This window comes from Boleophthalmus pectinirostris, unplaced genomic scaffold, assembly GCF_026225935.1.
Source record: "Boleophthalmus pectinirostris isolate CB_2022bp ecotype Guang Dong unplaced genomic scaffold, ASM2622593v1 HiC_scaffold_20, whole genome shotgun sequence".
NCBI classification, from domain to species: Eukaryota; Metazoa; Chordata; class Actinopteri; order Gobiiformes; family Gobiidae; genus Boleophthalmus; species Boleophthalmus pectinirostris.
In genome coordinates this window covers 8,311,318-8,326,776 of record NW_026571153.1, presented here as the reverse complement: position 1 = coordinate 8,326,776, position 15,459 = coordinate 8,311,318, and the positions used below count along the sequence as shown (strand labels likewise).

The following is a 15,459-nucleotide window of genomic DNA, read 5'->3' as shown; positions in this document are numbered from 1 at the left end:
CATGGTGCATTGCATTCCTGGGGCGGACCATCTGCACGGACCGGAGGGGGTGGGCACTGGATCAAACGCTCACATTACAACCACAAGGGACTGGACTAACTAAGATGTTGACCTTGGGGACTAACATTCAGTAAACAAATCAGATATCTGTCGTTAAATTAAAATATTAGACACTGAAGATATATTTAGGTATTTTATGCTTGTGTGAATGTTGTAGTTTAACAGTATTAAATGCAAAAAATAGGGATGTGTATTTAATTTTATTTCAAATCCTCAATGATATGATCCTCTGTCAGTAAAAGATTGTGTTTTTTGAGTTAAATGGCCGTAGTTAAAAGTTGGTTTTGTTTGTGTTAAAGAAATTGAAGGGTCCATATTACGCAAATTTTGATTTATAATGTTGTTTCCTCATCACAAACAGACCAGGAGTTTCATTCACATGTTTAAAACACAAATCCTGCACAATCAGGCTGTGTTCCTCTCTCAAACTGAAAACACACAGGAAGTAAATCAGTTCAATTGAAGCTAAAAGTAGCTGTTAACTTCAAAACTACCATCTGATGACATCACAAGTTGGATCAGAGCATTTTCAGCTGACATGAGTCAGTTTTGCATAATACAGGACCTTTAATACTTTTAATTAATATTAGTCTTCGATAGGACAAAATCAACTGAAACAGAAATGTGATTGTGATAAATTGTGGAAAGATATGGACAAAAATCTTGATCAGTTTTTTTGGTCATATAAAGCCCAGCCCTATAGTAAAGTTCTAGCCTGATTCATCAGCCGGTTTCACTTTGTGGAAACTGTCTGACCTCGCAGCATTAGGATTCATTCACTTGACAATAGGCAGGTACTTTTTTATTTAACCAATCGCTGCTATTTGGTCCTGACCTATGTAATGCGCCAAATCCCGTAGGAAGAAGGGCAATAACGTCTTTCACCTCGATCAAATTCACCAAACATTCTCTTTGTTCTGGCTTAAAACACTCAATCTCGGGAATCGTTGCTGACATAGAATGTATGTCTTCGTCTACATCCATCTCGACCGCTTTGTTTACTGTTGCGCTGTACCACACAGCTGATTGGCCGGTGTGCGTTCTACAACGTTCAGGGTTCTTGCAAACCGTCTAGTGTATTCTGATTCCTGAAATAGTCGCTGGACAGAAATGAAATTGAGTGGAAGCACTAGGTGGTGACAGCCTGGCTAGTAAAGTATTGTTTACAAAGTATTTTTTTTTTACTGTACAACTTTGTAAATACACAATTTTCACTGAAGACGACCAATTCTCTCACAGAGCTTTTGCAGATCCCATAGTTTTAAAAATAGTACTTTCCATTACACTATATATTTACCAAAGAACTAAATTTAGCGAGTCCTTTATGACTAAAACAACGTCATAAATACTTGCACAAACTATTTACAACTTCTTAAGTAAGTTTACATGTTTTGAGCACACAAAAACACTGCATTCCAGCCAAGGGACTATCTCCAAAAGTGAAGCCTGTACCACAAAACTACAAATATCTGGGGCTTCTAACGCTTTTTTATTGGCTGTGTAACCGTTGTACAACACCTCTTTAAATTTACACATGTGAAAATGCCTCTGTAGCTCCCACCGACACCTGCCTCTACGTTTCACTCGCCGTTACTTCATATCCTGTCTGCAAAGATCTCATTACGTTGTTTCAACCAAGCCAGACGCCAAGAAATAGACTGTCCTGCTTAAGACGTACTCCATTTTGTTACTTAAGTAAAAGTACAGTTAGTAGAGCAAAAAATACTCAAGTAAAGGTAAAAGTATCATATGGAAAATCTACTTAAAACTATTAAAATGCCTATTTAAAAGAGTACTTAATGTAACAATAACCAAAATATCGTGATATCGTATCGTCAAAAGTCTCACAATAATATCGTGAGCTGTCACAATATATCAAATTACAAGTTCCTTCGCTTAAATTCATGGTTTAATAGTCGCAACAGCTTATAAACATCGGAAACTCCATATCCCATGATTCATTTCAGCGCAGACAACATGAAGAAATATGATTTTTACTTAAATTCTTGGGATTATGACGGGAATAATTCACACCAAAATCTTGTCAAGGTATTTTAAAAGCAAAAAAGTGTCCGATCTTCAAAATATCGCATTAAATATTGTACAGTGAGATGCATATCGTGATAATATCGTACCGTGAGATTTGGATATCGTTACATCCCAAGTAAAAAGTAAAAGTATTCTGTGCCGATTTTGAGGTCTAATAAAGCTTCAAATGTTGTGATTTTGATAAAGATTTGTACTTGTATTTGTATTTGTCATTTTAGCTGGTTAAAACTAGTAAAAAATAAAAAATAAAACAAAAATAAACCACTCATTTTCATGCATTTTCAGCAGGTCTCAAACTGATAAAAACTACTTTTAATTTTCAGTCCTGTTCAAAAGTGTAGTGGAGTAGAAAGTACAGATAACTTCTCTCAGATATACTGAAGTAAACGTAAAAAGTATCCACAACTGAAGTATAGATACCTAAAATTTATACTTAAATACAGTACTTTTACTTTGTTTACGTTCAATCGCTGCAGCTTATAGACCAAACCGTACAATTAAAACGTCAGAAAAAGGCATTCACGATAATTCATGTAGTTATTAATAAAGTCGACAGTGTAACTAATGTTGTAAAGATGTCTGACTTCCACCTGCGCTTTTTCATTTTTGACCGGAGCAGCATTTCGTCTTCGCCCTCCGAGGTCACGCGGCTACAGAAAGTTGACCTCTGACCCTGTTGGCAAACGATACCACCGCGAGTTGTTGGCACGAAATGTTAAACGTAAACCACACGTCGCCTGCAAACGAGCTCGTACTACCCCTAGATACTACAGCTGGAGCATAAAAGACGAATATTTACCGTCTTAAAAACCATGAGAAACAGAAGTAGATCATTTTAAATAGTTTGCAGTTGTCCAAAGTTAGTCCTCACTTACTTTATGCTTTCAGAACATCTTAATTATTCACCGTGATGAGTTTATAAAAGCTTTTCGCAACTCTCAGAGACCAGTGCGGACAACAACTGGCAACAACTAACTTCACGCCTCCTGATTATCGGACAATAAAACGCTTTAATATGCAGTACACAGCAGGTTTATTTTGAGCTCAAGAGCAGCTTATACGACATATCTGTACTGGGGAAAATACACGGACAGTACAGGGTCTTTAAAGATCATATATTACGCAAAAATTGACTCTTGTGAGCTTTAAGCCGTGTTATAATGTTGTTCCCAACTCAAAAACAGACCTGGAGTTGTGTTTTGTTTCATTCACATGTTTAAGTAACTTTAAAGGTTGTATGGAGGATTTTTTTTTGTTTCAAATTGTCGATGAAAGTTCAAAATAGAATTATAGAGATGCAGCAGCCTTGTAATTATGATGACCAAAAAAAAAAGAATGAAAATCTATCAGCTGTGGACGTGGTGGGGGCAGATAAACATGAACCAATAGATAACAAGGCTACCTCTTTATCTATTGGTTGTTGGGTTGTCAACCAAACTCCTTACATTTCTAGCGTCACCAACTTGCCGGCGTGCGGGGATTACGTGGTTTACGTTCGTCTCTCACGCACTGATGCTGTTTACTCGACCAAAACAGCGGTTCTTAGCGTCTTTTTGGAACTGTAGCTTCCTCTCAGTTTGCACAAAGTGTGTTGTAACGGCGGACAAGAATCCACGACCAGTTCGCTGCAAAAGAAAGTCTGTTTTTGACGTCGCTGAAAGAAGAAGAGAAGGGGAAGAGGAGCGAAGCGCAACATTTGAAAAACTGTCACTGCATTTCTCTTTCATTGGAAAATCTTCCATACAACCTTTAAGTAACACTTTATTATTAATCTGTCTACATCCCCAAAGCTTAAAATGCTCTATTCCACCTTATGAATTTCTGTATTTTCAAAGATTTTCAAAGGCAAAATGGTCTAAAATAATGATAAAAACTAAAAAAACAGTAAAATTTTATGGTAAAATTTTAAATCCAGTGGCAGGTTAGGTTAAGATTAGGACATTTTTTGGAACAATTTTGATGGATTGAATATTGATACGAAGATAACAGTTCAGTCGATATTATTGTTGTGCAAAAATATCGAAATATCGGTATGTCGTATCGTGTAATGTCATGATACAGTATTGATATCGTGGGCTGCTGTATCAAGAGTATTTTTTGGTATATTTTACTAAATTATTTTGTTACAGAGCTACAGTTTTGCTGTTTGTTCAGAGGAAGGAAACACATTTAAGCGACACATTTGACGTTTTCACTGTTTTGAAGATTAAAATGTGTGAGTTTCAAATGAACTTTGCACAAGAAGCGGTTTAACAAAGACTTGTAGTATCACAGCTTTGATTTTTTAGCCATTATTTTCTATGGAACCGTATCAAATCAATTTGAAATATATATCTTTTCAAATCAAAAGTGCCCTGTTTCAAGATATGTATCGTATCCTGGCCTATATATCAAGATATCTATCGTGTCGTGGCCTATGTATCGAGGTATGTATCGTATTGGCAACTTTTTAATGATACCCAACCCTAGTAGATATCCAGTTTTAGTCAATAAACTGGTGTAATGTTCGTCCCAAATGTTTTCAAAGCTGTTCTGTAGTTGTTTTAAATGATAACAGTTGGGTATTTTTTCTAGTAGATATCAGGTAATGGCAGAAACTTAAAGCCAAAGTATCGAGATTGGTATCAGAACAGAAAAAGATGATTCGTTGCATCTCTAGTTGAAATATTACACTTATGTAAAACGTTGCCTGCAGACAGTGTCCCAGCTGCTCGGAGCACAGACGTGTGAGCTTCAGGTCCACACCGACTCTTTCCTCTGCCTACATACTGCACTGCACAAACTGTCTGTGACATCCAAGTTATCGAAAAACGGGTTTTACAAGTGGAATTAATGCTAAGCAAAATGCATTGTAGTTAACGGAAACGTGCTGCAAGTTAGGACATGAAGAATTTTTAAGAAGAAAGAGGAAAAAGTGAGCTAGAACTGTTATTGATTGTAGCAAGAAACAACTAAAAGAAGATATATATAAAACAATAAGTCCAAAAATATAAATGAATGCACCTATTTAGCAATTAGACGCTGAAAATCGTATCGAGGGAGCTAAATAATCCTAAAATAACGTGGTTGTTTTTGAACATTGACTTAATAACTTTGAAACTATGATAAACAATAGAGAAGGGCATTATCGAAAACATCGGCCTATATAAAAGCTACATATCGGTATCGTCTAACCTTGGTCATCGGACACTGCAACACGCTAAATATCGGATATCAGTATTAACTTTATAAAAGCTGCTGCATATATCATATTGGCAAATATCGGTTATCGGACACTGCAGGACGGCAAATATCGAATAGAAATATAGACTTTTTAAAAATCCATGTTGGAGCATTCTACATTACACATAAAAATGTCAACCAACATAAAAACTATATATCGGTATCTGCAAACATCGGTTATCGGACACTGCAGTACACCAAATATTGAATATTGATCAGCCCCGATGAAGACTAAGTAGTCGAAACGTGTTGGCGTGACTATTAATAAATTAACTGCAAATCAGAGTGCCACTGCCATTCTTTTTTTCATTCCAGTCAAATATTGAAAATTCATGTTAGACCATCCCATAGACACAGAAACATCAACCTATATAAAAGCTATGATTCGCATCGGCAAATGACGTTTTTTTTAAACAAAGCAGCATGCCAAATATTGGATGCTGGTATTCGCTCAAAAAGAAAATCCATGTTGGACCATCCTACATAGACATAAAAATATCAACCTGTATCGGCAAATATCAGTTATTGGACAAAGCAGCAGGCCAAATATCAGATATTGGTATTGACTTTTTAAAAAAATCCATTTTGGACCATACACAGACACACAAACATCGGCCTATATATAAGTTATATATCGTATATCGAATATCGATATTGGTTACCAATACTGGTTATTGGACACTACAGCATACTAAATATCAAATATTGATATTGACTTTTTTTTTAAATCCATGTTGGACCTTCCTATATAGACACAAAAACATCAAACTATATAAAAGCTTCATATTGTATCGCCAATATCAGTTATTGGACAAAGCAGTGTGCCAAATATCGGATATATCTGTATTGCATAAAAAAAAAAAAAAATCAATGTTGGATCATCTTAAACAGACACAATGCAAAACTGTCTCCAAGTACTAGAATCTTAAAGACAACAAACCATGATCCATATTAGTACACCACACCGGAAGTTCGGTATTCCAACATGTATGCTGGCTAACACGTGTTATGAATTATTTATATCTTTTGGAGTGCCGCCCAGTTGCCTTTCCAGGAGACGTGTTACTAAATAGAATGACACAAATAGAGACAATCAGCCGTCTGGAGGAGGAGGAAGAGGAGGAGGAGGAGGAAGAGGTATTTTTGGCTCTGATACGAGATGGCCAATGACATCTGCTGTCATCTCAGGCCTGTCGAGGAACTGTTCAACAAAAAAGGAACTCAGTGACTTAAGCACAGACAAAAGTGCTCGCCGTTACAGCACCAACTTTTGTGCAAATTGATGCGAGTGACGTAACTTTAAGAGACTAGACCAGACTCTGCCATTATAAAAACAAGAGTGTACGTCATTTTTCCTCCAATATATGACATTTTTGTTAGAGCCAGATCCAAATTTTTATTTCACGACGATTCATGTACATTACAAACTTTATACTTCCTTTAAGTGTCGGTGCTTGAGCGTGGAACTGCAACAGACCAAAGCACTGTATGAAGCACATTATGGCAATTTTTCATAAGATATTAAATTGCAGGCACATTTGAGCATTTTCCTGACATTGACCTTATATAATCCATTGAAATGAATGGGATCTCTGTCTTCAGATGGGTGTGATTGACAGGTGGATTAGCCAATCAGGGACAAGCATGATCTCCCCATATCAGAAAAATAAATAAATAAATAAATAAATCACAGTGGGCTGAAAAACATGTCAGATTTTTGAAGAATCAGTGAGCGAAGTACTAAAGGTACACTATGTAACTTTTTGGTTGGGGGTCTGTCACCTACTTGTTTCCATGGAGATGTCATTGCTCTGTTTAAAATGTTCCACTGTATGACATTAAACATCTCTACCTTACATTTATTCAATTACAGGTGGTTTTACAGCTCAAAAATACCTAAAAAAACAAACAAAAAAAACAGGCATTCTGACTGTAAGCGAAGTCGCCTCTCCACAAATCTGACCTGTAACTTGGTCTGTTTTGGTCTCTATAAAGATAGAAAGCTTTAATACCATACTGTGAAACATTCTAAACAGAGCAATAACATGGAAAGAGTAGAGGTTTGATGGACTCTCCAGCAGAAAAGTTACACAACGCACCTTTAATCTAGCCAGCCTGGCACCACCTAGTACCTCCGCTCAATTTCATTTCTGTCCAGCGACTTGGTCAGGACTTGGAATACACTAGACCAGGCATGTCCAAACTATGGCCCGTGGGTCAAATGCGGCCCTCAGACAAAGCTTTCTTGGCCCACAGATGTCCAGGAGAATTGGCCCAAAATACCTTGCATCAATTAAAAATGAACTTTTTATTGCAAGTTTTTGAATATCTTCCTTCATAAAGCCAATATTTAAGTATCTTAGCATGAATAAAGACTGAGGCTCATTCTAACGTGTTAAACATGCACATATTTCAATTATTCACTGTACTGAGCACCAGTTTACAGCCCTCGATCAGCCCTCTGCTTCGTCTGTGTTTAGATATGTGGCCCTTGATGAAAAAAGTTTGGACACCCCTGCTCTAGACGGTTTGCAAGATCCCTGGAAGTTGTAGACCGTGCACCGGCCAATCAGCGAAGAACTGTGAAGCCATGACGTCAAACTCAAGTGCCTGTCTGGTCCCTTTTGTGGTACAGCACAACAGTAAACAAAGAGGTCGAGATGGATGTAGACGAAGACAAACATTCTGTGTTGGCAACAATTCCCGAGATCGAGGATTTAAAGCCGGAACAAAGAGAATGTTTGGTGAATTTTATCAAGGGGAAAGACGTTATTGCCCTTCTTCCTGCAGGATTTAGTGCATTACATATGTCACAACCAAATAGCAGCGAATGGTTAAATAAAAGAAGTACCCGCCTACTGTTGAGTGAATGAATCCTAATGCTGCGAGGTCAGACGGTTTCCAAGAAGTGAAACCGGTTGATGAATCAGGTTACCTTTAATCTGAGGTGAGATAAATTTGAGTTTATTTGCAAATGCATGTGATCAATGAGCTCCTTTGTTTCACATGTGTCACTGAAAAAAAACAAAAACAAATACAATCGCACAATCATCACAATCATGTTTGACCAGACTTGAGATGCATCAGAGGGAGTGGAGACTAAACTGATATCCATCTGTAGAAAAAACACAGATGGAGAAATCATTTCGGACTTCCCACTCAACCGGAGGTGCTACGACAAGTTAAATTCAGAAGCATTTAGAAGCAAAAGGGTGCGTGAAAGAATAAGATCGACATATAATCTAAATTGAATCAAGTTATTGTCATCAAATAAATGAAATGTATTTTTGTATCGTCCAAAATCATAACTGCTTGACACAAAATTATTGATTTAACCAACAGAAATTGATCAATAACAGACAAGCACATTAACCAACATTCACATTATCAGTAGCATTAAAAATATACGGTGTTTTTGTGAGTTGTAACCGAGCCGATTGAGAATAAAACGAGCTGGAGCTGTGTGCATTTGCAGGTCTTCCTCCCCGTGCCCACAGAAAGAGCCTGAGTCATGAATAGCCTCTCTCACTAAAGCTTTGTGTCAGCTGTTTTCTCTGGAATATGCCTCGTAGGTTTGGCACCCGAGGGAGCTGGGCAGCCGGACTCCAACACACAGCAGAGGAGAATTCAACACTTCTCCCTTCCATAACTAAATGTGTGCAAAAAGCGACGCTCTATTGATTCAGACTGTAGATTGTCAAGAGCAGCGTGGCATTCAGGTGACATTGGTGAAAACAGAATTCAGGGTTTTGCATACAGACCATAACAACAGCTAAGTAAGGACTACACTTTCATTCTTAATCAACTTTTTTTATTTTGGTTTATTAAGGATAATTAAGGTGTAGTCATTATTATTAATCTTAAACTTAACTTATTATATTAACTTGAAATGTAAACAAACAAACACAAAATGAAGAAATAGTAACTTATTGGAAGCCACAGTATGTAAAACTAAAATTAAAAGCATGTTTGTTTGTTTGTTTGTATGTTTTTGTTGTTTTTATTGTACTGAAAAAACAAAAAAAAATCCAAAAAAACAAAAACAAACTATTGACTATGAGCAGGCTTGCATCTCCACAAACCTGACTCTTCTTTGGCCTGGACGAGGTCTTGTATCCATGGAAATGCCTTTTCTTTTGCTAGAATCTACCCCAGTTTGACATAAAATGAGAATATTGTGAAGTTTGGTTTTAACTTTCTATTTTCACTGAACTATGCAGGTGATGTGCAACTTTGAGAGAGTTACACACTGTATCTTTAAATTGCAATACTCACATCGATTTATCAGTTCATCCATCTCATAAGAAATAATTAAGCTTGACAATAGAAATATTATGTTACATTTCATTGTCAAATAATATAATTCACTTAAGAAAAGAAGTTAAAACCTCTGAAATAAGCATTATTATTAGGGCTGGCTATCATTAAAAAGTTGCCGATACGTTACATAGTTCGATACAGTGAGCATTTGATTCGATGCGATATATTTCAAACTGATTCGATACGGTTCAATAAAAATACAGGCTAAATCATGTCTGTGATACTTAAAGTCTTTGTTAACGACTTTTTCTTCATATGAAACACAAACATTTTAATCACTGAAAGTGAAAATGTTGCATAAATGTGTTTCCTTCCTCTAAACAAGCCACAAAACTGTAGCACTGTTACAAAATAATTTAATAAAATAGACCAAAAAATACTCTTGGCGATATATCAATACAGTAGCCCACGATATCGATTCTGTATCATCACATTAAACGATACGATATATCGATATTTCAATATTTTTGCACACCCCTAACTATTATAATGGGTTCTTTTTCTCTCTTTTTTGGCAACATACAATGGTATTTTTCTCTCCTAATAACTAACTAATATTATCCAAGTCCAAATAGTCCAAAAAAGTCCCATGATGCCAAAATCCTAAACCAAGGGTCTCTGGGATTTAACGATATCCAAATTTCTCGGTACGATATTATCACGATATGCATCTGACGGTATGATATTTATTGCGATATTCTAAATTGGCTAATATAATTGTAGATGGGACACTTTTTTGCTTTTAAAATCCCTTGACAAGATTTTAGTGTGAATTATTTCCATCATAATCCCAAGAATTCAAGTAAAAAACATATCTTCATGTTGTTTGCACTGAAATGAATCATGGGATATGTAGTTCCCAATGTTTATAAGCTGTTGTTACTATAAAACCATGCATTTAAGCAAAAGAACTTATTGTGACATCCCATGATATTATTGTAAGACATTTGACGACACAATATCAGGATATTTCGGTTATTGTTACAACCCTAACCTTTACAAAACCAACACATTTTAGCGGTCGCATGAAACTGAGTATAGATAAGATCCGTGACAAGTCTTAGATGGGGTTTACTAGTAGTTACATTCTTATAAAACATGATCCATTATCCGTTTTTAGTGCACAAAATGACATATTTACAATAACAACAGGCATTTAATTTGTGAAATGTGAGTTATTTAGCACAAAACCTACTTGGAAGTGGGTGGAGAGCTACAGTTTGGAGACCCCAGTCCTAAATCTATCACCTGTCCACTAACACAGCTAGATTTACACTTTTCCCACTGACCCGACAAGCGTGCTCCCTCACCTAAAAGGTCACTCTGGGCTGCGTATGAGGTATGTTGCACGCACATATGTACTTGTCAGTTTTCCTTTTCAGATGCCTACCACCCAAATGGTTACACTGATTCATATGCAGATTTTGTCTATGGGTTTTTTAATAGCCCGTGGACACACAGCCCCGTGGAGCGGCGTGTCTCGAATAGTGTCAGGCGTCAGTGCGGCTGCTGCACACCGGCCAGTCGTTACATCACAGGCGCAGGATACACTGTCCTTGGATACAGTGGGACATAGTCAGAGAGACTGGAGGAGGACATAGAGTAGAGGAGGACATAAACAGAGCAGGACATCGAGTAAAGGAGGACATAGAGTAGAAGAGGACATAAACAGAGGAGGACATAGACTAGAAGAGGACATCAAGTCAAGGAGGACATAGACTAGAAGAGGACATCAAGTCAAGGAGGACATAGACTAGAAGAGGACATAGAGTAGAGGAAAACAGAGTAGAGGAGGACATAAACAGAGGAGCACATAAGAATAGAGGAGGACATAGACTAGAGGAGGACACGGTAGAGGACAGATGTCTGTGATTGTGAGGCGAGCAAACGAATTAAACTGACTTGAATTCAGAATATCACTCGTTTCAGCTTCAAACTTTAAAGCTTCACTCTGTGCCATGAGTCTCTATAATATATTAGAATATATTAGATTAGAAGATTGGGGGTGGGATTAACTAAGTTTTCTTTTTGCCACTCCTTTTTGGACAAATTTGTTGTTGTTATGATTTCACTTATGTCATATGTTCCATTGTATAAAAATGTAAATCTTTACTTGCCCAAAATAAACACATAAACACAAAATAAATACAAATATATGGGTTTGACTTTCTGAAATCAATAATAAAAAATATTGAACTTTTTCATGATATTCAAATTCATTTTTGAGATGGATTAGTATATAGTATTATATTCATCTGGATTTGAGCTGTGCTGGAAAGGGTAAGTAAGAGTAAGAGTAAGAGAAAGTTTTAAAAAGTACTGTCTACTAAAATTTGCATAAAAATAATACTCAAAATACTAGTTATAACATGTAAGATCTGTCTTGTAAACAAAACTTGATTAATTTACCAGTTTAGCACTGAAACATGTTGTGACTGCTACAACAACTAAAATTATACGAGTACATGTTTAAACTCTACTCAGAAAAGTATAATTACCCCAAAATTGGACTCAATTTCAGTAGCATGAGGGTTTGTACGTAGTTACTTTCTACCTGTGGTTTGTTTTGCCAGGACTGTGCATGTTAACTCATACACAGAATTCAAGGTGGGTGAAATATAAATGAAAATAAACTAAACGAACTAAAAAAATATATATCTCGCCCAAAGACACAGCACTACCCGACCTGTGATTATTACCAACTGAAGAAGCTCTATATACTGAAATCAAATAACATTTTGAAACAAGACCCATCCAAAATCTCAACTAAAACAAGATTATAATAGTTTAAAGATATATTTATGTACTGTCAACTGTGTATCATACCACAGTGTATCTTAAGAGTCTCAATAAATGTCACAGCTATTTATATTATGTATAAATGGAACAAAAAAAGTGAACACAGATAAGTCAACAAATCTGCTGTTGACATGTGTTTTGTGGTGTGTCTATTTGTACTGAAGCACGTGGCTAATGTGTGAGTGTGTGAGTGTGTGTGTGTGTGTGTGTGTGAGTGTGTGTGTGTGTGTGTGTGAGTGTGTGTGTGTGTGTAGACGGGCGTGTCGCTGGAGCCAGTTCACCGCAAAAGACTTTGTCACATTGCGCTGGTTGCGTGCCCGTAACCATGGATGCAAAACACAGTTACAGCTCGGCATTTCTAAAGCCCTCAGACAAATATACACACTGAATTGTCTTTTACGGGCTCATAAAGGGCGAGACGACAGGACGTATTTGTGGAGTGTTAAATTGACCAAACAATGTCCCAAGAGTCAAGTTAAAAATTAAGAAAGACCAACAGGTATTGATATTTTTGAGAGCTAAAATCGTAGAGCAAATTATGTAAACTATTAGCAAACTGAAGTAATCTTAAATTCTATTACGGTAGTACTGTCAGTGATACACCACACTATTTAAACTTAATAAAGGTTTTCAGTGAGTATTAAAAAGCCTATATTGCACTATTTTTTATTTATGTGATAATGTTTCCTCATCACAAACAGACCTGGAGTTGTGTTTTGTTTTATTCGCACACGTTTAACACACAAATCCTGCAAATTTAGGCCGAGTTCTTTTCTCAAACTGAAAATCTGAGTATTTTCAGTTTCTACCGTGTGATGCCTTGTGGTTTTAAACTTCACTAGAGTCAGATGAATATTTTCAGCTCTGGAATTACCAATCTCTACTGAGCTAAAGGTAAAGGTAGCTGATAACTTGTAAACAGAGCATTTTGGGCATTACTCAAACTTGTGTAAATGAAACAAAACACAATTCCAAGCATGTTTTGATGAGATAACAACATTCTAACATGGCTAAAAGCTTAAAATAATCAAATTTGCCAAATATAGAACCTTTAAGTACAAACTTCAATGGGATGCATACACATCCCTGAGGAACACCATCAGTAACAACTTATATAAATCACAAAAACACGATTATTTTATATTTTACGAGAATGTTATAAGAACCAACAGGACTGGGAAAAAAATTATAAAAATACAATGAATAAAATAAAAATTGTGTGCATGTAAACACAAAAAATATGAGTACGTAAATATAACTAGTGTATACCAATAGCCTAGTCACAAAAGCTTCACAAGGGTCACAAGAGATTTTTTTGGGGGGTCGCCTTGTCACGATCTGTAGGTTGAAATGTTAAGACATGTTTTGCATAATTTCTACTATTTTTGTAATTATTTTATTGACTATTTTGTTCCACTTTTGCTGATTCAATTGAATATAAAAAGAAAAAGAGCTATATTTAAAGCCCAAATAGGCGACTTATGGATACCTTTATTGCTGGTACAATTAAAACTTGAGAAATACTAATTGTTCAAAGAGCCACGATCACTGAGTCAACAATAAAATATCCTCATTAATGTTCAATAATGCTCAAATCCACCTTTATTTTGTGATTTACGAAAAATCTCTATTGACTTTTATTATGGGTCTCTACAAGGTCACCCCGCTTTGACACAACAAACAATCTCTTGCAAGCCATTCCGTGAAGAGAGATGGAGATAAAAGCAACAGCAACACGAAGCACAAGCTGATTATAAGTCAACGCAAAGGCCTGAAACATCAATGACCTTATTATGAAATACAAGGCTACCGGCTGGAGAAACATCACAGTGATTTCTCCTTCACCCCGGCCCAAATGGCTGAGCTCCCACTGGCAGACGAGAGGGCAGATGACCAAAACAACACCGCGGTTGCCAGGGACGCTGCTTCCTTCCAGTCTGTCTCCGACCATACGGCTACTAATCATACCATGGTAAACTTCAACTCGACAGCCCTTAGCCTTACATAACAGAAAGGTTACCGATTGCGCAATATATCACAATCGAATCACAATTAAGGTTGGCGCCACGAGCAAAATACAAAAGCTGCAATTACTTAGAGAATAGAATGTACTCTGTCTCAAAACACTAAATATTCTGTCTTTTTAATGAGAAATCTTGCCGTAAATGTACTTTAGATCACTAGAAACATGTTCTGAAATGCATCAGATACTTGTATCAGTTCATATTTCACACTTATCTCAAAGGTTAACACTCCTGGAGTTGTTTACACTGCACACCCTGAACACTCTTCTACTTTTTACACATATATTTCACAAAACTTCTATTTAGAATCACTTTTAATGTTTAACCTGCTTTTCTTTTTAACTGCATTCCTTGTACAGCACCTTTGAATGTTTAGAAAAGCGCTATATGAATAAATTGTGTTATTATTTTTATTATAAATCCACGCAAAACTACTCTGGCGAATTGCAATTTGACTTTTTCCAGAATTGCACAGCCTTTCTCCAGGTTATAGTATGAAAAGCAATGTCAAAATTGGTTTACTAATTGGAATCTTGGCCAAAACTGGTCACTGAAGTAAAAAATAATGAATGGAAATGACCAACCTTTCTCTTCAGGCATTGTTCCTGTGGCTATCTGCAGTATTAAGCGTAGGTATACTTGAAGATGTAAAGCCGTAGTATCCGGTGAGTTCAGTAGCTCTGGAGTGAATTGCGAAACATCCTCCTCTGGTGTAATAATAGCAGGAGTGAGCGCTCTGTCCGTCACTATCTGTGGAATGGGCCCAGGTCATATGACTCTGAAGTGCCTGCCTCTCTCCTCTGGTATATTTAGAAGCACTCCTCCTGTTATGTGTGACTAGGTGTGTCTCCGTGGCTCCTCCCACTCCCATACTCCGCACACTGATAACCAACGCAGGGCACAGCAGCACTAACAAAGATTACTCTAATCTGAGCAACGCTTCTAATCCCGGATTATGTTTAATCTGATGTTTGAATAATTGAAT

The 15,459-nt window shown here is 36.7% G+C and overlaps 1 protein-coding gene across 1 annotated transcript in view; it reads right to left on the bottom strand.

Moving 5' to 3' along the window:
- The window catches only part of ablim2 (actin binding LIM protein family, member 2), a 138,534-nt gene extending 123,312 nt beyond the window's left edge, over positions 1 to 15,222 (bottom strand). Inside the window, exon 1 of the mRNA XM_055156615.1 lies at positions 15,059 to 15,222. Within this exon, the coding sequence (XP_055012590.1) occupies positions 15,059 to 15,074 (16 nt within the window). The 5' untranslated portion in view covers positions 15,075 to 15,222. The remainder of the gene's footprint in view (positions 1 to 15,058) is intronic.
- Between the last annotated feature and the right edge of the window lie 237 nt (positions 15,223 to 15,459).